This window comes from Thalia democratica, chromosome 3 (genome assembly GCF_965202585.1).
Source record: "Thalia democratica chromosome 3, ktThaDemo2.hap1.1, whole genome shotgun sequence".
Classification (NCBI taxonomy): Eukaryota; Metazoa; Chordata; class Thaliacea; order Salpida; family Salpidae; genus Thalia; species Thalia democratica.
This window is the reverse complement of record NC_139167.1, coordinates 5129327-5150250: the sequence shown is the minus strand read 5'-3', so window position 1 is coordinate 5150250 and position 20924 is coordinate 5129327. Positions and strand designations below refer to the sequence as shown.

At 23.5% G+C, this 20924-nt stretch overlaps 1 protein-coding gene across 3 annotated transcripts in view; it reads left to right on the top strand.

Annotated features, from left to right (window-relative positions):
* Window positions 1-20924, top strand: part of LOC145831346 (uncharacterized) — a 43573-nt gene that overhangs the window by 4993 nt on the left and 17656 nt on the right. For all 3 annotated transcript variants that reach the window (XM_082938572.1, XM_082938571.1, XM_082938574.1), the window contains exons 2-5: window positions 646-750; window positions 5166-5353; window positions 11376-11505; window positions 14007-14185. In XM_082938572.1, the coding sequence (XP_082794698.1) occupies window positions 646-750; window positions 5166-5353; window positions 11376-11505; window positions 14007-14185 (602 nt within the window). The remainder of the gene's footprint in view (window positions 1-645; window positions 751-5165; window positions 5354-11375; window positions 11506-14006; window positions 14186-20924) is intronic.

Here is a 20924-nt window from a genome sequence, read left to right as displayed (position 1 = left end):
ATAAATAGTAAGTCTAGATTATGTGGTCAAGTTGCAATTCAGAAATTCTTTTAGTATATACTTAACTACAAAATGTACATAAAGATTAGTAACTTTCAAAGCTTATTTATTTATAGCAAATTAAATATACTTTCTTTATTGTTGGATATGTATTTAATCCTTACATATGGTTAATAAAGTATTGTTTAATAAAATTCATCTTTTTGTATTTTATAGCTTTTGATGTTTCATAGATAAATTTAAATTATGTAGTTGGTTGTTGTAAAAGAATGTTTATGAGCAATTTTATGTTGATATATGCTCTAGTATGTTTTGATTTACTTACACTATATGTGAATGGATAAAAAAATCAGGTTTCTGTAAAAATTCTAACTTTAGCAAATGTTGGGTTTTATTTTGAGCAAAAAATCTAAGTTTCTTGTAATGTGTCTGAGTTGTGTTTGTAGTTTAATTTACTGTTAGTTTGTATTTGTGTTTGGGAACAAAACAACTTTGTTGAGCTAATATTTTTTGTGAAGTTTTTACAAGTAGTACAAGTTGTAGAGGGACTTACAAGTGATATAAATTGTAGACGGACAGCAAAAATTTGTGTTTCGTTAGCAAATAGCTTGAGCTTTTACAATTATTTGAATAAAATATTTGTAGACGGACAGCAAAACCAGGGGGAGCCGAACTATGGCAACCAGAAACCAGAAGACTTCTTTTTCAAGGAGCAAGCAGAGAGAATGATGAATCAGATTAACAACAAAAGTCAGTTTTAAATTAAAATAAATTTCAAATAAATAAAGAAGTATAAAAATAAAATTTAAGATAGCAATAAAAGTCAGTTATATTAAATAAATTTGAAATTGTTTAATAAATAAGTATAAAAATTAAAATTTCAAATAGCAATAAAAGTCAGTTATATTAAATAAATTTTATATTGTTTAGTAAATAAGTACAAAATCAAATAGATTTAGTTTTTCTTAGTATAAAATACTCTGAAATATGTTGTAACAAAATTTGTAAAAATTAAAATTAAAAATAGCAATAAATGTAATATAATTATTAAATATGCCCAGAATACTAACTTAAGCAAAACTATTTTAGACTTACTTAATTAAAAGTCTTAACTAGTTTACATGTTAAAAATGATAAAAAATATTTTAATCATCTCAATTTTGCTTTTATGTACTTGTAATGATGATAGACAAATTTGTATGTGTAAGGTTTTTTTATTATTTTTAGAAAATAAATAAAATTCTAAAACATAAACTGTCATAAAAGATATATTTACATTACTATTAAAAAAAACTTTAAGAATTATTCACACATAAAAAACTAAAACTAGTTGTTAAGAATTACAAATTTACTAAATTTTTGTTGGTTTTTTGACATAACAAAACAAGTTGTATCAATATAAGTAACTTATCTAAAAAGTTTTAAACTTGTTAGAAATTTAGATTTTCTTATTGTGTAGGAGTAATTATTAGCATTTTGTTATTCAAAAAGTAAATTAAAGTACTTCAAAGTTTTTTTTTAAATTTTAGTTAAAATAAAAGCTGTGAAATAAAGTTTTTTAGTAGATATAAGTTACTTTATGAAAATAGTGTTTATCATGAAGTTATTATTTACAACATTTAATTTATCCCAAAATAAACAGACATTTAGTTCATACAATTAGTACACAGTTTACTATACACTAGTAAATAAGGCTTTTATACTTCAATGTTTATTAAGCATTTTTTTTCATGAATGGCAAAAACTGCTGACAATGCAGTATAGTAATTTTGTGTAGTAAAAAACTACTTACTACATGCTTTTACTTTTGTTTAACCTCATGTTAACTGTAAAATGGGTAATATGTACAAACATAATTTTTTTTTTTTATTTTATAACTATCCTTTCATAGTTAGTACAAATATGAAATAAATAAACACAAATGATATATTAACATTAGTCCTTCTATTTTTTTTTCAGTAGCAAACCTTAAAACAAAAAAAAACTGGCAAAAAATATTTGTGTTTTTTAGATCTTTAAATAGTTGAAATAATCATACTATCAATAGAGTAAAATAAAGACTCTTTTTTTTGATGCTAAATAAATTACTAACATTAAGGTCTAGTCTTACTTAATATACTATGATTATGTTTTTTATTGTTTTAAAGTTTTTAAGTATTTATATTAATTTTTTATTTTCTTATTTTTTTACTGCTTGCTTTGGGCACTACAGATGAACCACCAATGACCTACACAAGTTTGAATTTTTTATTTATATTTATTAAAAATATATTATAAAAAGTTAAATACACAAGTTTGAATTTTTTATTTATGTTTATTAAAAGTATATTATAAAAAATAGAAAAAAAAAAGCTTGGCATACACAAATTTGATTTTTTTATTTATGTTTGTTAAAAGTATATTATAAAAAGTTAAAAATACACAAGGTTTAGCTTGACATGAACAAATTTAATTTTTTATTTACATTATAAAATATACTATAAAAAATAAAAAAATAACATAAAATTTAGCTTGACTTAGACAAGTTTGATTTTTTATTTATTTATTATGATTATTAAAAAATATGTTTACTCTTAAAAAATAAAGTCTAAGCCAAGTTTGGAGTTGTTATTTATACTTATTAGAAATTATTTTAAAATAAGTAATAAAAAAGATGGAAAAATTTAGCTTGGATTAAAAGAGTTTGATTTTTTACTTGTTTTTTAATAAAAATGTTTATAGATAGAATTAAAAAGATAAAATATTGTGTTACATCAAAAAATGATAATTTTAATGTGAAAACTGTTATTAAATGGTGAATATTATAGACTTTTTACAGTTTAACATACAACAATGGTAACACATTTATGTAATAACTAAATTGTTTGTTATTTCTTATCTGTAAAACTGAATTTATTTGTTGAATGGTGATGTACAATAAAAAAATAAACAAGTTAACTACTGTTATTTAATAAGTATGTTTTTTATGAATATTTCCTTTCAAAGTTTTAAAAAAATAAATAAAAAATTAAAAAAAAGTTTTATAGTTTGTTTTACATTTAATACTTTATGAAAACACTGTACACTGTTCAGCTTTATTGTTAAATCCAGTTTTTAAAATCAATTAACTAATTTTGAAAAGTTTTTAGATTAAACTAAAAGCTGTTAATAAAAATAAATAAAATCATTATTGAAAAGTTTTAGACTAAGAACTAAGTATTGAAATAGTTTGAAATTTAGCTCAAACAAAAAATACCAAAATACATAAGTTAAGTTTTAAGTTTAAGTAAGATAAATTATTTTTTTTTGATTATAAGAATTACTTACAAATTTTTTTTATCAAAAATATTTTTGAATTTTACTTAGGTAAAATAAAATTTATTTATTTTTTTTGTTTACACAAAATTAGAAAAATTTAGTTTAATAAATGCTATTCAAATTTTATTATAATGTTTGCAAATGCAGGGCCATAAAACAGGTTTAAAAGTTCAGCACTTTTTTCTTTGTTTAGTTTTTTAGCAGTGCATTAAGCAATTTAGTCGAATCTTTTGAATGTTTAATTTCAGCTTAACTAATTTGGCTTTTTCACATTTTTCCGCTCAATTGACTTCCAGAAAATTTTCTTTTGTTCTTTCTTTGTAATTTTGGTTTCTTTTTGAAAGGATGTCAAAAGAAGGTATATTACTTTTTTAAGTTAATTTATAATATTTTTTTATAACAGCTTTTAATTTAGTTAAGAATTTTCAAAATATTTTTGGACCTGTAGTAAAAAGAGTTGATATAGAATAGAATAATAGATAATCTAATTAAAGGTAATTAGTAGTTAATTTATTAATTAGTTTCAATAGCTAAATTTTGAAATCTTTTAGAGACGTAGTTATTGATAAAACTTAAATGTATATGAAAATATATTGTTTTCAAAGATTAAAAAAATATTATTTGATCAGGAACAACTGTTTGATATTACTGTTTAATAAGAATAATATGTGCAGAGTTCATAAAAAACTGTCAAACAAATAATAAAAATGTATAAAAAAATTGTTGAGAATTAAGAAAAGTACATGTTGATAGTGAAAAACTCTACACTTTTTCAATTTATTATTTAATGTTTTACCCAAGAATTAAAACAGTTTCAGGAAGCTCTAAAGCTATTGATAATAATCCTGTAAGGTAAAAAAAAAGTAGGTATAGATAAATTATATTTCAGCATATATTTAAAGATAAGCTGTAAATTCATGAATATTATTGATTATAAGAAAGTTTTTTAATATTAAAAGTTTATTCTTAACTCAAGTTCTTTAACATTTTTAACTTCTCTATTTCATTAAATTTATACTTGTTATACTTCCAAATTGTGTTTTTTTGTTTTTGCTTGACAAGATATCCAAGTCCTAAAAAAATGAAAAATGGTTTTCTAATATGTAAAATGGAAAAGTATTATTTATAGTTATAATTAAATCTACTTAAATTTAAATAAGTAACAGTATGAGTTAAATTTTTTGGCTATATAAATTGATCAAAGATGTCAAGCCCGAAAATTTACGATTTTTACTGTTAAAGATTAAGTTTTACGGTTTTACAATCACTGATATATTAGATAGAGATCATAAATTAAATGTGAATAAGTTAGATTTGCTATGGCCTACATTCTGTATGCCATATTTATAACTGATTAGAATTTTATTTTAAATTGGTTAAATTTTGCTTTATAAGTCGTAAAAGGTACTTTTACGTATGTTAGTAAAATTTAAGATTATTCTAGAAATGTCTAATTGTAGAAAAGTATTAGTAATTTTGTTAGTTTAAAACATAAATTTTTCTTAGTTTTATACTTGTTATAGTTTTTTTGTATAAATTGTTTTTATATATAATGATTCTTTATATATAAAAGTTGCCCAAATAAAGTTAACACACTAATATTTATAATAATAATAATATTAATAACTCAAAAAAATCTCTTAAGCATAAGTTTCATATTAGGTTATTCTAACTACAACTTTGCTAAGTGTCGCTTTATTTTTATATATCTAAAATATTTATTTTTTATACAGGTCAATGATACTAATAACTCAAATAAAGTCTCCTGTATATCAACTTTTGTTTATAAATTTATGTATATTTTTATAAACAAATTTTTATAACCAGACTATAATTGTTTTTATGTATCTAATAACATTAATTCCTAGGTTATTCAAACAACAATTTCGCGCAAGTGTCAATGTCTTCCAACCAGCAGAACAGCCTGAACAACCCGCAGGTGTCAACTTCAATGTACATGAACCAGCAACAACAACAGCAGCAGCAGCAGATGAACTTCAGGGTCGAGCCGCAGCAGAACGTTGAACAGCAGCAACAGATTCAGCAACAGCAGCATGTTTGTTGTTTAATTGTTGTAAAAAACATGAAAAATTTATAAACAGGGTAGTAGAATTACTCTCCAGCAGTAGCATATTTGTTCTGTTGTAAAACTAACTATTGATAAATAATTAGAAAACAGTAAAAATTTATAAAAGGATAAAAAATTACAGTAGACTACCGCTTAATTACACACTTTTTTTGGTACGCACCCCGCCTTAAGTACGCACTTATCCAGAAAGACAAAAAAATTCTAATTTTATATTTGTTGAAAAACTTACAGAATATCTGCAAAAGAAAGGCTAATTTTAATGTGACATAATAAAAAACTAGTTAACCACAAAAACTAGTTACAAATTTTATAAAGTCAAAGTAAGCATATTAAAAGAAACAACAACATCAACAACAACAAAAAACTAAAGTTAAAAAAAAATAATGAGCATGTTGTCATTTTGCACTTATACTATGCATTATAATGTTTCTTCTGATATAAACTTTCTTAGAATACAGTCCTGAAACGTTTTTCTTTCAAAAAAAAAAATCAAACACTTTTTAGCTAATGGAAAATTATAATAAATGTATGACACTTTCTGAATTAAATGTTTAATAAAAATCTCAGCTATAAAAAACAAAACTAGGTTTATTCTAAACCGAAACAATTTAGCAAATAACAGAAACATGGTTTTAAGTAATAAATATAACTAAACTTAGCCTGACTAGCAATCTAGTCAGAATAAATAAATAAATCTTGGCTCTATTTCATCATGTCAAAAATTGTGAGCTAAATTTCATATTATACTATGTCGTCAAAAAGTACGCACTACCCGTGCTAAGTACGCACTTTTTGGTCGGGTTCAATTTGCGTACTTAAGCGGTAGTCTACTGTATTCATAGCAGTAACATGTTTGTTGAGTTAATTATCAGATTCTAACTATCAGTGGGGAATGGTAGTTAATAAGTAAATGGGATATATCTAATAAAGAAGGCCATAATTTAATATATTTGGGAACCCCTACTTGTTTGGAAACTCTAACAGTAGTTGTAAATAGTTATAGGTTTTTTAGGTAAAAAAAAGTATCATTAACAATGTAAGAACTTTTCTAAAATAACCCACATATTTTTAAAGTACAAATAAAAAAAAGTAAAAATGCCAGTCTGTAATAATTTAACGTGAAATGTGAAGGCAAACACAGAAATAGTAAATAATGACGTATACCCCCAGTTTATATAATGACATCAAATTTATCATCATTTAAAGTTTTCTTGTTTCCAATTAAAAGAAAAATGGAAGAACAAATATACCAATATGTTTATTTATAAAATAAATGTTGAACTTGAGTTTCTATAAAAAGACATTTAAAATTAATATGTTGTATTTTTTATGTATTTTTGTTTTTATTAGATATTGAAAATTTTAGCTAAAAAAATTAATTGAAAACTTATGTTCACGATAAATTTTCATGAATAAAGTTAAATTATGGCCTAAGGTTTGAATGGTTACATGACAATTAAAATTTGGACAATTCAAATTCCGACAATTAAAATTCTTTTAAAACTATTTAAAGGACTATTTCTCAAAAAGTAAGATAAACTTGAAAAAAATAAAAAATATATATGTTGATCTTATTAAAATCTACATGCCTCTTTTTTTTTTTGCAAAATCTTCAATACTTCTAAATATATTTTAAAAATACTAAAAATAACTGTGTTTTTTCACTTTATTTAAGCCATATCTCGAAAAATACTTAATATTTTACATAAAGAAAAAAATGGCTTGTTGATATTATAAGAACCTACATAAATGTTTTTTATATTTGACAAATATACATTACTTTTATAGTTGTGGCCTTTTCAAATTTTAATTAAGAACTTGAATTGTCGGAATTTGAATTGTCGGAATTTAAATTGTCCGAATTTGAATAGTTGTGCACCCGGTTTAAATATTTTGAGATGCCCTGGATTATAAAAAAAATAACTAAGCCATTTTGTTTGTATTTTTTTTGAGTTGAAGTTCTAATAAATTATACCGAGTCCTTCTCTACAATTAAGTTTATCAAAACATAAGAATTTCAACACATGTCATTATTAATAGTCTGATGAAATAATAAAGTATGGATAAAACTCAATTTTTTCAACCGAAAATTTGTAAAATTTCAATATTTTACGTAATAAACTACAAAATTTGTAAAAGTTTAATAAAGAAATTTTCACACGCAACTATGTATAAAGGTCAATAAAATAAAAAAAATGAACATTCTATATTGAGTATAAATAAACAGAAAAAATAACTTTTAGTTATAAACAAATGAATAGTCTTGAAATTTTTTCTAAAAGTTTTCTGTTTTTGTCCACTCACTAATTAATTCTGAACAAATTAAAAAATAAAATGTAAGTTGTCAATTAAAATTAAAATAAATTAAAAGCAAATAAAAATTATTTTCAGAAAAAAATCCGTGCTTGTGTGTAAATTACTTTGCATTGATTATGTGTCTAATTTATGTAATTAATTAAAAAAAAGGGTAATTAACTTTTAGGTGTAAATTATCTTTTAAAGCTCTTTTCTAAGATTTAGGCTGTTTTCAAATTAAGTCGCTAAAGTTACTTAAAGTCACTAAATATTTACAAAAATGATTTTAGCAGCTTTAAAAATGTGTTAGGTAGACAATCTCCTATGTTCATAGATGTTTATTGGTAAGTAAAAATAAGCATAGAAAATGGTTACATTTGGATGGATAAAATCGTGTTTTAATATAGTTTTATCTAAATAGATAAGACAAAACTTTTCAAGCTGTATTATGTCAAGTTTAATTTATAGAAGTCAATAGGTTTGTATGATATACTACTTGGTCAAAACTAAATTTTATAAGAAAATATTAAACGTAAAGTTTTGCTTAGTCTAGAAGTTGTTACCCACATTTTTTAAACATTATTATAAATATTAATTAAATCAATATCAAGTTTGGTCAAATTTTAGAAAGTGATTAATACTGCAACTTTTTACCCACAAAATGTTTTTAAAACATGCGTTGTAACATTTATGACGCAATAAAACTTGATGATGTCATAAAAAAAGGAAGTTTATAAAAACAGCTATAACTGTAAAAAAATAACAAAAGTTCTCAGGTCCAAGTTTTCATGTTAGACTTGCATATACATAATATATTGTTACAACTGAAAATCAAAAATATTCCTCAGGCACTACATTTTGTATATGGACTTAAGAAAAATAATCATTTTGTACCTTATTTTCATAAAATATTTTAATAAGTTTTTAAATTTAACTTTATTGCTATAGAAAATTTAATTTTGCAAAAAGTACGAACTTTAAAATTCGAAATCGAAAATACCATATTAATAAAATCACTGTGTAAAAAAATTAAAATTTTCAAGCAGCGTGTATTTTACGTTAAAATTTTAAGGTTTTCAATGTTAATTTATCACTTAAAAGTTAGTAAATGCTTTCATTACTTTTATAAAATTACTCAAATAATTTTGATAGTATTTCAAAAATTTAGCCAATTTTCAGTGCCCTCATCTTAAAATCAATCAAATACTCTTTTCAGGCTGAAATATTACTTGAAAACAAATCATTGCAAAATATTTCTACAAAAACAATATAAATATTTCAAACATGACTCAATTACATAACATCCTGCCTTAACAAAAATCTTTTAAAACTTTACATTTAATGGGTTTGAAAATTCAAGTTTTCTCTAATAGAATTAGTTGAAAAATATTGAAAAATTCACATTTTTCAGATAAAGATAAAGAAAATATTTAAAAATAGTCAATTTATATTGTATTGTATAAAGATGTTCACAATAAAACTTTTTAATTGCCTTAAAAATTTTATACTATAAAGAAACATTTAGGATAATTTTAATGATTTTCAATAAAGATTTTAAATTATTTTTACAATATAGAAGGAGGGTAAATTTCTAGAAAAACTGTCCATTGAAACCAGACTCACAAATAAAAAATATTTCAAACATGACTCACAACAATATCCTGCGATAACAAAACATGTCAAGATATTTAGATTAATTTTAATGGCCTCACAAACATTTCAGTTTGTATACAAACATTACATTTTTATTTGTTGTTGAAATTTTGCATTTGCTGGCCTGTTTGTGTTTAAACATAATAAAAATAATAAAGTTTGTTGTGTGAAATTAAAAACTAAATAAACTTTGTTAACTTGTACATACATGGATTTTCTGAAAACCGTCTACTATACAGTAGCTCTTATAGTTTAACTTCACTGGAATCAAAGTGATTTTTTTTTATTTAAAAAGGTTTATAAGTTTGAAAAAAAAAAAAAATTAGCAAGTTAAATATGGTTGAGTAAGAATGTGTTTTATTAGAACTCAACAGATGATTTACAATAAGAAAAAATTAAAGTTAAAAAATGCATATATGTTCTTATTATAAAATTTATAAAAATGTATTAGTTAAGTTTAATAAATTTTTCACCATGAACTTTATTTTACTTATAGTTTACTTTATTTTAAATTGGTGTTTATTTTAAGCAAAGCCAACTCAATAAAATGTCTAATATTAAAGTTTAGTTTGATATAGAAAATACAATTGTAAAAAGCCATGGGAATATTGAATATAAGTACAATTTAAGTTACACTCCTAACAAAAGAAGTTATAAAAACAATTGATTAAAACTAATTTTTTAAGTATTTACAAGTGTGCTCCAATTTTATAAGTACATGAGAGAATAATTAGAAAAAAAAATTAACAATTTTAAAGTTTAAACTAAAGCCGATACAACTAGTTTGGTGTATGGTATGCTTTCATAAAAGAATTTAAATTAAATATAGATGCTTAAACTATTCACTCAACTTATTTTACTAATGACTCATAAAATGAATACTTGACCATTTCAAGTTTTTGACCATAGTTTACATAATCAAAGATTTGTAAAAAATATGCAGGGTTGCCACTTTACCTGGAAACCTGGAAAAACCTTGAAAAACCTGGAATTTGACAATTTAGGTAAAAAAACCTGGAAAAACATGGAATTTTAACAATTTTCTCATGTTCAGTTGTAAAATGTTCATCAAAAGTTTATTTTTGTAAAAAACATATTTTTAGTAGCTTTATAGTATCTTTTCAATGTTTTTATATTACTAAACACAGAATCTTACTTAAACTTAACTTTAAACTAAAAATAGACCCAAAAATGTCTACTTTTAAAAACCTGGAAGAAATTTGGAAAACCTGGAAAATTTTTTGAAAAAGCGAGTGGCAACCCTGAAAATGTTTTAAAATTGAATTTTTGTTTAACAAACTATTTGTCCTTTAACTTAAATTATCATGAACTTTCCAAAGTTCTATTGTACTACAAATATTCCAAGTACAGTCATGCAAATTTTATTTAATATGTTTTTTGCACACCATGAAATTTCTCACTAAGAAAACAGAAAAGCATAAATAATACTGATAATATAGAGTCGCCACACACTCAGCTTAGTTATTATTTTTTTTTTATAAATTCCATGCCATTTTTTTTAACTTTTTTTTCATAAATTTTCTATAACAAGTCCTTTTGCATTTCTTCTGGTATTTTTAGCTGACTAAACTTGAATAACAGTAGTTTTTTTCAATTCTTGGCTCATTTTTATTATAGTTTTTTCCAATTTTCTCAGGCTGTAATTTTTGCTTCAAAAAGTAGAAATTCTTAAATCTCCCATTTTTATTCTGAAAATGTTCAATTCCACCATACAGTAATCTCAAAAACCTTAAATACTTATTATAAAGGTGTATTTTTTTCTGTAATTTATTAAAATTATTATCAAAATATTTCTATAAACTTGTTAATTAGTTTTTAAGAATTTAACAAATAATTAAAGAGTATTTTATGATTTTTTTAAATTATTTTACAAAGTTTTATTAACTATTAGAATTGTTTTCATTAAAACAGCAAGAACAACAGATACAGGCACAATTCCAACAACAAATTAACTTAAATATTTGATATTAAATGCAATTCATTTAATATATTTATAATAACAATTATAATTTTAATACAGCAACAACAGCAGATGCAGCAGCAGTTCCAACAGCAATTCCAGTTTCAGCTTCCATCTAACATCTCAACCCAGATGACAAATCAAGTTAATGTCAGCAATTTTGCTAACAACTTCAACAATAACCAGCAAGGTACATATGATAGATTAATATAAAAATAAACATAAAATAGTGAATAGTTTTGCTAGTTATTAAAAATGGTTATAAAGGTACATATGATAGTTTGTTATATAAAATAGTGAACAGTTTTGCTAGTTATTTTAACAGTAGTCAGAATCATAAAATAGGTAATAGTTATAGTATAACAATAAGTGTACATGGTTTTGCTAACAACTTCAACAGTAATCAGCAAGGTAGATATACATATACAATTAAAAATAATAACCTGGTACTTCTCATAAAAATATGGGTTATAAAAATTTAGATAGGATATATAATAATAATTAACATAAAAATATTCTTTACCCATTCATATAATGGCCAATAATAGTTTTTATAAAAAAATATCTAGAAACCCCCTATGGCCCTAATTTATTTATAAATAATATGGAATAAAAACATTTTATTAAAATTTCTCAGAAAAGTCAAATACACATACAATTTTAATAAAAAGCAATTTTCTGTGGTAGTAACTAAAAATTTAAATAACAGTAAGTGTTTGAATGTAAAAGAATTAGTTACAATTTCAAGCATTGACCACATAATTAATAGAAAAAAAAAGAAAAAAAAAATCAGAAAAATTTTAAACTTTACCAAAACTTAAGTAAAAAGTTTTAAACTAAAAACAATAAGTGCCTGATAAAATTAATGAATAAAGTATAGCTGTTGACTCATTTATTATAAATATTTACCAGAAAACATACTAGTTACACTCCAAGTTATATTTCCAGTTGATAAATGTTGAAATACTAGTAAATGGTTTTAATATACACTTAAATAAGCTCAACACAGAACTGTTTTTTTGTGTTAAACAATTCAAGTACCTACAAGTGGTAATTGTTTTGTTTAAAATTGTTAAACATTTTGTTTAAAATAAACTCCCCTTTATATTACACTGTTGTAAATATTAAATAAGTTAAATTTCAAATTAACTTAAAAATAAAGTTTTTATATCTTTCATTTAATTTTAAGGAAGCAATAAAAAATTATGTTATGAAAAACTGTTAAACAAAAAAAAACTAAAAACTTGGAGCTGAGAATTATTAAAAAATGTTTTATCACTCTTGAGGCCTTTTTTTTGTAATATTTAAACTAAAGCAGCCTATAAAAGTCCTAATACTAGTATCTAAAAATTTACACTAAAGTTTTCAAGTTAAACTTGCATTTTGATGTTTACAAGTTTTAAATGTTCATTATTCACAATGTTAAGTTAGTATTGAGTTATGAAAGAGAAAAAGCCGTACTTATAAAGATGCGCACTTTAGGAAATGTACTGTTCGCTTATAAGTTTGACAACAAAATATTTTAGAAAAAACTTGAATTAAAAAAATAAGTAAGTATATGTAAGTAATATGTTATTTTTAAATGTTTAAAAGTTCAGTAAACACAAGTGTAAGTCGGTGTTGAGCTATGGAAGAGAAAAATACGTACTTGTATAAATGCGAATGTACGCGTATATTGCTTATAAGTTTGACAAGAAAAATTTTTTAGTTAATACTTGAAATTAAAAAATTTTTTTTTAAGTAAATAATACAAAAAACCTATCTTTAACATTTTATTTTAATCTTTTTGGAAAATTTTAATAAAAACCGAACATTTTAAAGTACGCTCGAAAATAACGTGACTTTTGCGTGTCTTTTTATACATGTATTTTACAATAAAATTAGTTAAATACATGTTTTAATTATGTAGACACTTTAAAACTTCAACAAAAAAGTTACCACAAAAATAAAATTTCACACATAATTTCGCGATATCGTAATTTTAAAATAACAATTTTGTTTTCCAAGTCTTTAGAAAAATATTTTGATGACGAAATATAGGGGTAAATAAAGTTTTGTACAAAAATAACGTTAGGTCCTATAAGAAAGCTCTAAGTTTAAAAAATATATTTTTTTAATATAATTTAATAACTCTAATTTTTTTTGAAAATATAATCATTTCTGTATAAAATTTCCAATACAAACGTAGGAAAAGGAATTTTTCATTTCCAATTTTTCGGAAGTTTAAAAATAAACATAAAATATTTTTCTATTTAAATTTTTTTAGCAATTGGCGTCAGTTTTTCAGAAAATATTCATAAAATATAAGTTTAGATAAAAAAGTTGAATCCCCTATTGCCTTAACACAACAAATTTGTAGCTACCCTTTAAAATAAACAAGAATAAACTTTCTAGCTTGAAAGTTTTGTACACAAAGTTTTTGTGTTCAAGCCAATGTTCAGTTAACCATTACCCTTTTTAAATGAACTATATTTAACTACGTGTTACCCCTTTTTACCGAACTCGTAGTTTTGACCAAACATAAATCTACAAACTTCTAGCAACAAAAATAAAAATAATCTGTTACCTTATGTAACCAAAGTTTATATGTTTAATGATATGTTACCCCTTTTTACTAAACAAACTTGTAGTTTTTATTCAATTAACCGACCAAATATTAACCGCTCAAACTTGTAGCAATGCTAATTGTAGGAGGAATGAATTCCCTCGTCCAGGGGCAAGCGTTCGGATCACCGAGGAGGGGAAGGAAGCTGATTGAGAAGAAAAAGCGAAAGAGGCACACTTTCGTGAAGAGGCCCACCACAGCTTACTTGTACTTCGTGTCCAAGTACAGGGAAACTTTGAAGGAAGCCGGGGAAGTCGTTCCCAAGGTGAATATTTTGATGTTTGTATTTTTGTATGCAAAATCAGGATGGTTATACGAGGCTAGGTAGGAATTCGAATACTTCTTTATAATATACAAGTAATTGTCAGATTATGAGGGGCTAGGTAGGTTATTTACAAAGTGAGTTTCGTTTAACTTGTATTTCGTTAGTAAGTACAGGGAAAGAATCTAATGTAGTCGTTCCTACTAGGGTGGGTGGAAATTACTATTTAAGAAAAGTTTTCATGTAGTCGAGGTTGCCATAAAGATTTTTTTTCAAAACTTGGGGGTTAGTTTTAATTTTTTTTTTCAAAACTCAGGCTAGTTAAGACCTTTTTCTAAAATCTCAGGCTAATTTTTTAACTTTAATTTTTTAAGATTTGTTTACTTCAAAGTTGTTTTGTTATTACTTAGTTCTTTTAGGTACTTTTTATCATTAAAATTATTTCTTTCAGTTTTCAACTCATATTTTTCATTTTCATTATAAACTGAAGTTAGCTTTTCTGCTTCAAAGGGTGGCGACACTTAATAATAGAAATCTGTAAAAATTAATGCTCGCATGTTCTATAAAGGAGTTAAGATAGTTGTAAAATAAGATAATTTAGAATAAAACTGTGCAGATGCCAATAACTTATATTTAAATTTAAAGAGACATTGAATAATAGTTGTAAATAAGGTCAGTGACTTATAATTATAATGGTTATATAGTTGACAAGTAAAGTTTCGTAAAAAAACATAATAATGGATATTTCTGGTGTAATCTTGTTTTAAAGATAAAATATGGATTGGAAAAAAATTGTTAGTGATTATTTATTTTACTATTCAAACATTTAAAAATAATTTGAAAAAAATCCAAAGTAAGTTCCAAGTCAGTTCAGTTGATTTACATTTATTTGGTGGTACAAATATAATTTATACATTGAATATAAGTATATTAGAAAAGATTTAGACCTATAAAGTATAAGGTTGATGGTTTTTTAAATTTAATAAAAAAATGTAAATTATGTTATTGTTTTAGTTAATTTTTTTTTTCAATATACTGATAAGCCTGGAAAAAGTATTATATGTTTTTTAAAGTTTGTAAGTAAAACCAAACTAACTTGAATGGATAACTGGTAACAAAACTAGTTTAAATATCCAGATAAATAAAGTATAAGGTTTTAAATATTTTAAAGGACTAGTAATTATGTTAACATTATGGTTAGATCAAAAATAGCTAAAATCTTATAAACTTGAAAAAAGTTAACATATGATATTGTAATGAATACGTGCATTATTCATTGTTTAAAGTTGAGCTCAGAGAATATTTTGAGTTAGATACGCTTCATTGCACGAGCCAATGAGAATCATCTGATGTAATGTTGAAACTAAATACTGATGCAACGGGGCGTCAAGGGTGATGGGCAGTTTCATGTAAGCAGTAGTTTAGTTTTGGTGTGCAGCTGGAAGCAACAACATATATTGAACTTGTTTTGTAAATGCTTATTGTAAGTATTGTTTTAAAGTGAATATTTAAACAATTAAATACCAGTTGAAATATTCACTTATAAAACAAAACAATACTTACAATAAGCATTTACAAAACAAGTTCAATATATGTTGTTGCTTCCAGCTGCACACCAAAACTAAACTACTGCTTACATGAAACTGCCCATCACCCTTGACGCCCCGTTGCATCAGTATTTAGTTTCAACATTACATCAGATGATTCTCATTGGCTCGTGCATTGAAGCGTATCTAACTCTAAATATTCTCTAAAACAATGACAATGCAAGGAATTTTGCACTGTCATTACAATATTTTACATTTGCAAATAAAACTAAACTAACTTATATGGATTTTAACTGGCAACAAAACTAGTTTAAAATATCTCTTTACAAAGGTGAGTGTGGTTTAATATTTTAATTGAATTAAGCACTAAAGAAATAGTTGAGAAAAAAAAAGCAACTGTCCATTTTAATTTTTACTGCTTGGTTGTATAGTCGGTATATCAACTAGTTAGTATATCAACTTAAGAAGCTCAACAAAAAAGTCATGTAATTTGAAATAAATGAAATAGGATGTCAGGAATTGAAATAAATGTCAGGAAATCATTTAAATTGTGATAAATTTGATAAAATGATTATGGTCAAAAACAAAAAATGATACTGTTTTTGCTTTAAATTATGAACAAACCAAACATAACCAAGTAGATAGAAACTACACAATTTTTTTCATAATAAGAAATTGCATGAATTTGAAGTTGTTGAAATATTGAAATTATGATTTATGCAACAGACTGTCATGTAGACCGCAAAATTTTCATAAAAAAATCGACTTTGAATGATGATTTATAAAAGTAATTTGTGTTCTTCTACCAGCCTGTCTGCAATTATGTACTGTTATGCACTTTACATACAAGTTGATTTAAAAGTGAGATTTATGACTTTTTAATTACAACTTATGAAACAAAAGTTTCAAATACTTTATTAAATACGAATAGGTTTTGATAATTAAAAATATAAAATTTCGCCCAAAAAAAAAAGTTATGACAACTAACTCTTATACGAAATCAAATTACATTTTGTTAAAATTATGATGGATTTAACTAATTATTATTTGATTATTAAAGTTTGTTTATAATTACACCCATGTATTTTAAAGCTTGATAAACATATAATTGTAGTTAAAATTAATATCCATTAATCTATAGAAAGTATAAAGTTTATTTAAAATGTGTTTGGTATCAAAGACTGTAAAGCTAAGTTTATTATTAAAATAATATAAATATTTATGATAATAATATAAACATTTAATCTCACTACATAATTACTGATAAACTGAGTTCATTTAAACCTTGATTAAACTAAAAAAATTATCTTATAAATTAAATTTTGTTATGTGTAGTGCACTACACTGTTTATATCAATTTTGACCGCAAATATTTATTTGTGAACTCAATTGGTCTTTGTAGTATGAGATAAATTTTTACGATAGTTTTATTGATATAACAAGTTTTTTATAATTTAATTTAAAACTGTGATGAGTATAATAATTTTTATTTATTTAAACACTATGTTGGTACATACTTGTAGAAACATATTTTTAGTACATATAAAATTTTATTATAGTTTAATCATAAGTTTGTTTTTCAAAGTGATTCATAGTTACGATATTTAGACAAAAATTGCAAAATTATTGAGAATTAGCACTTAAAACTACTGGTTGAATGAAATAATATTTTTTAAATTCCAATTATTGGTTGTTTATAGTCTGGTATGATGACAAAATGTCGAAAAGTTTATTTGGTTTATTTGTAAATCATATGTTCTTCAACTGTTTAAAATTTGTGGCATTAAAATGAGAAGTTATACAAGAAAAATAAAAAAAATAGTTATAGTATAGATATTTTTAAAAGTATGTTATGATTTTTTATATATTTTAAATATAGTTATGAAAATAAACAGTATATAATTTGAAAAGTATACGAAGAAAAGTGAAATAAAATAAGTTTGCAACATAACCATAAGTTCTAAAAGTTTTAAATTATTTATGAATTTCGTACAATGCAGACTTTCCACAATACGTTTAGAATAAAATATTTGACATAAAATAATAAAAGTATTTCGAAGTTTATTTTATTTTAATGGGTTTTTAATAAAAATATTCATATTACTTATGATTTGAAATGATTTTTTTACTACTGTTCAACAAACTTAAGTCTAGATAAACTGACAAAAATGTTATTAATGAATATTAACTTTTATAAAGTAAATGAAAAATTATATTATTTGTATTAAAAAGTTTTTTAATTATTAGTTGTTAAATATACTTGGTAGTTCTTATACTTGTAGATATAATGCCTCTTATAATAGCTCAGTTGTTAATCTTTCTAATTTATATATTTATTAAATTTAATCCACTGGTTTATACTTGATACTTCTAAACACTGTATTTAACTTATCATGGGTGTAATAATTTGTAATGTGTACATTTTTTTTACTATCATAAGAATAAGTTTAAAGGGATACAAATACAAATTTCCTAATAAAAAGTATAACTATAAAATCTTCCATTGTGTTATACAAGGTTGTCACTTTACATGGAAACCTGGAAAAACCTTGAAAAACCTGGAATTTGACAATTTAGGCAAAAAAAAACCTGAAAAAACCTGGAATTTGAGAAATTTTGTAAAAAACCTGGAAAAACCTGGAATTTTGATCAAAAAACCTAGAATTTTTAATAATTTTTACTAAAATTTCAATTTGACACAAAAAATCTATCATATAAATAAAATTTTTTTGTCATCATCATCAAAAAAAAAATTTATTAAAAAACACATTTAAAGTAACTTTAAAGAATATTTTAAATGTTTTTGTACTATTTAACACAGTTTATTTTATAGAAATTAACTTAAAACTAAAAATAGACCCAAAAATGTTTACTTTTAAAAACCTGGAAGAAATTTGGAAAACCTGGAAAATTTTTTGAAAAAACGAGTGGCAACCCTGATTATATTAAACTTGAATAGTTTTTATATTTTAAGTTTGTTTTATTAAAAGGCTTGGTCATTAAAATATCAAACAAATGTTTGTTGTTTTGTTTGTATTTTTGCAAAAAGCTTAAAATGAATTTAAGTTTATTTAACTTACTTGAACAAAGCAAGTATAATTCAATTGATGCAAAAAAAATACACAATTGTTTTTGGAAATAGATTTTGTTTTAAGACAAAAAAAGCTTTTTTAAAATACATACTAACCTATAAATTAGTTTCACACTAACAAAAGTGTATGTTTAGTATGAAAATAAGTTTTTATAGTTTTTTTATTAAAATAAATTTTAAATGTTAATATATGTTCTTAAAAAAAAAGTTTTAAAGGTAATAAAGGGTGTTGTTTTAACAAATTTCAAACTTAATTGTTTCCAACCAAAACACAATAAGAAAATCGCGACTTGTTTTTATAACAAATTTTTGCTTGTAAGGGAAAAAAAGTGAAAATAAATCAATATTTCCAACTTTCTGTTTGGTTTATTGTAAAGTTTAAATAATTTTCCATGCTTTTGAATTTCTTGATCACTTTTATTGATTCTAAGTGACTCGAAGTTTGAACTCAGTGTTTTATAATAAGAAGTTAAAGTTAAAATACAAAAAAGTATTCACTTGTTAAAATATAAAATTAATTAATAAAAAATTTAATATATAGATGTACAAGTAAGCATATAAAAATATGATCGATTGTACAAAAAAAAATATTTTTTTAAATAATTTTTATTTTTTTGTGTTTACTTCAATGTCTAAACATTAGCATTATTTACTTTTTACGAATGTTTTAGCAATTAGCAGAGTTCGTGCGCGTCAGGCTAAATCAGGCTAAGTCAGGCTAAATCAGTTTTTTTGAAAAAAGTTGAAAAACGTCAGGCTAGATCAGTTTTTTAACTAAAAACTTGAGAATCTCAGTTTTTCTCAGTTCAAATGCTTAAAATTTTTTGATTAAAATAAATTAAGAAATCTTTTAAGATCAAATTGGGATGTGAAATCATTTCTATATAAAAATTTAGTTATTAAAGACAAGATCAGTCAGAATTTGTAAAATTAAATGCTTTTGTTGAATCTCTAAACAAAAATTAAGAATCTTCATTATTTTGTTTTGAGTAGACTATAAACGTCATAACTATAAACATTCATATAAAAAATACAGTTTAAACATTACAGTTTAGTTTAACAACTTGACTGTTTGTTTGAATTTGTCAACACCAGCTATTTTTTTCAGAGCTTAGTTGGTTGAACTGTTTTAATTTCTAATTTAAAGGCTTTATACCAAATACTTTTTAGATTAAAACTCTTAACAGTTTATTTATACATTTTACTGTTTGTTGAAAGTTATTAAAGATATTCACAATATTAAAACTTAGCTTTAAGATATAAGTACTAAGTTTTGTGGGAGTACAAATTTTAGGTACAATTCATTTTTCTTTACAAGAATAAAATATTAAGGGTTTTTTTAATTTAAGTGTAAGCTTTTTAAATCTGATATGACATCAACAATCACTGTATTTATTTACAGTTTAGGATTTATAATTATGTATCAATTTTAAGTATTAGTCAAAATACTAAAATAAACATTTTTTACTTATTTTAATACTTGTGTAAGCGTTTCATCATTTTTATTTTTATTTAACATTACAATGCACGTCATGTCGTTATATTATAAATGTTCTGGTTATAAAGTTTTTACTTAGTGCTAAATTAAATTGAACAATTGTGTTTAGTTGTATATATTAAATTTTTACACTAGTAATAGATTAGATATAACACTTATTTTAAAACTTATCACTGACTTTGTTATATAAGGGCATAGGGGGGTAAATCACGCTTTTCACAACTTAGTCTTGTTTTATTGAGTTGTAAATAAGCTTAAAGTTGTTTTTTGCAGATTTTTAAAGCTCAGAATATTTTTGAGATAAAGCTGGTTGAACTCGGAGACTACAATAATACTAATCAAGACCCCCAAATACCTAAAATGACTTCTAATAGGAACTTTTCTTACTTTGAAAAAATGTCAGGCTAAGTTGGTCCCAGTCAGGCTAAATGAAAAAAATTTCGCGCATGAACCCTGAATTAGTTAAATTTTAAAATATTAATTTTGAATTAAAATTTATTGATTTTTATGGTAAAAAAAAATTTGATTTGTTCTTGAATATAATTGGGAATTTTTTTATAAGTTTAAATATTGATGTTTATGCAGCTTTATACTTCGACTAAAATA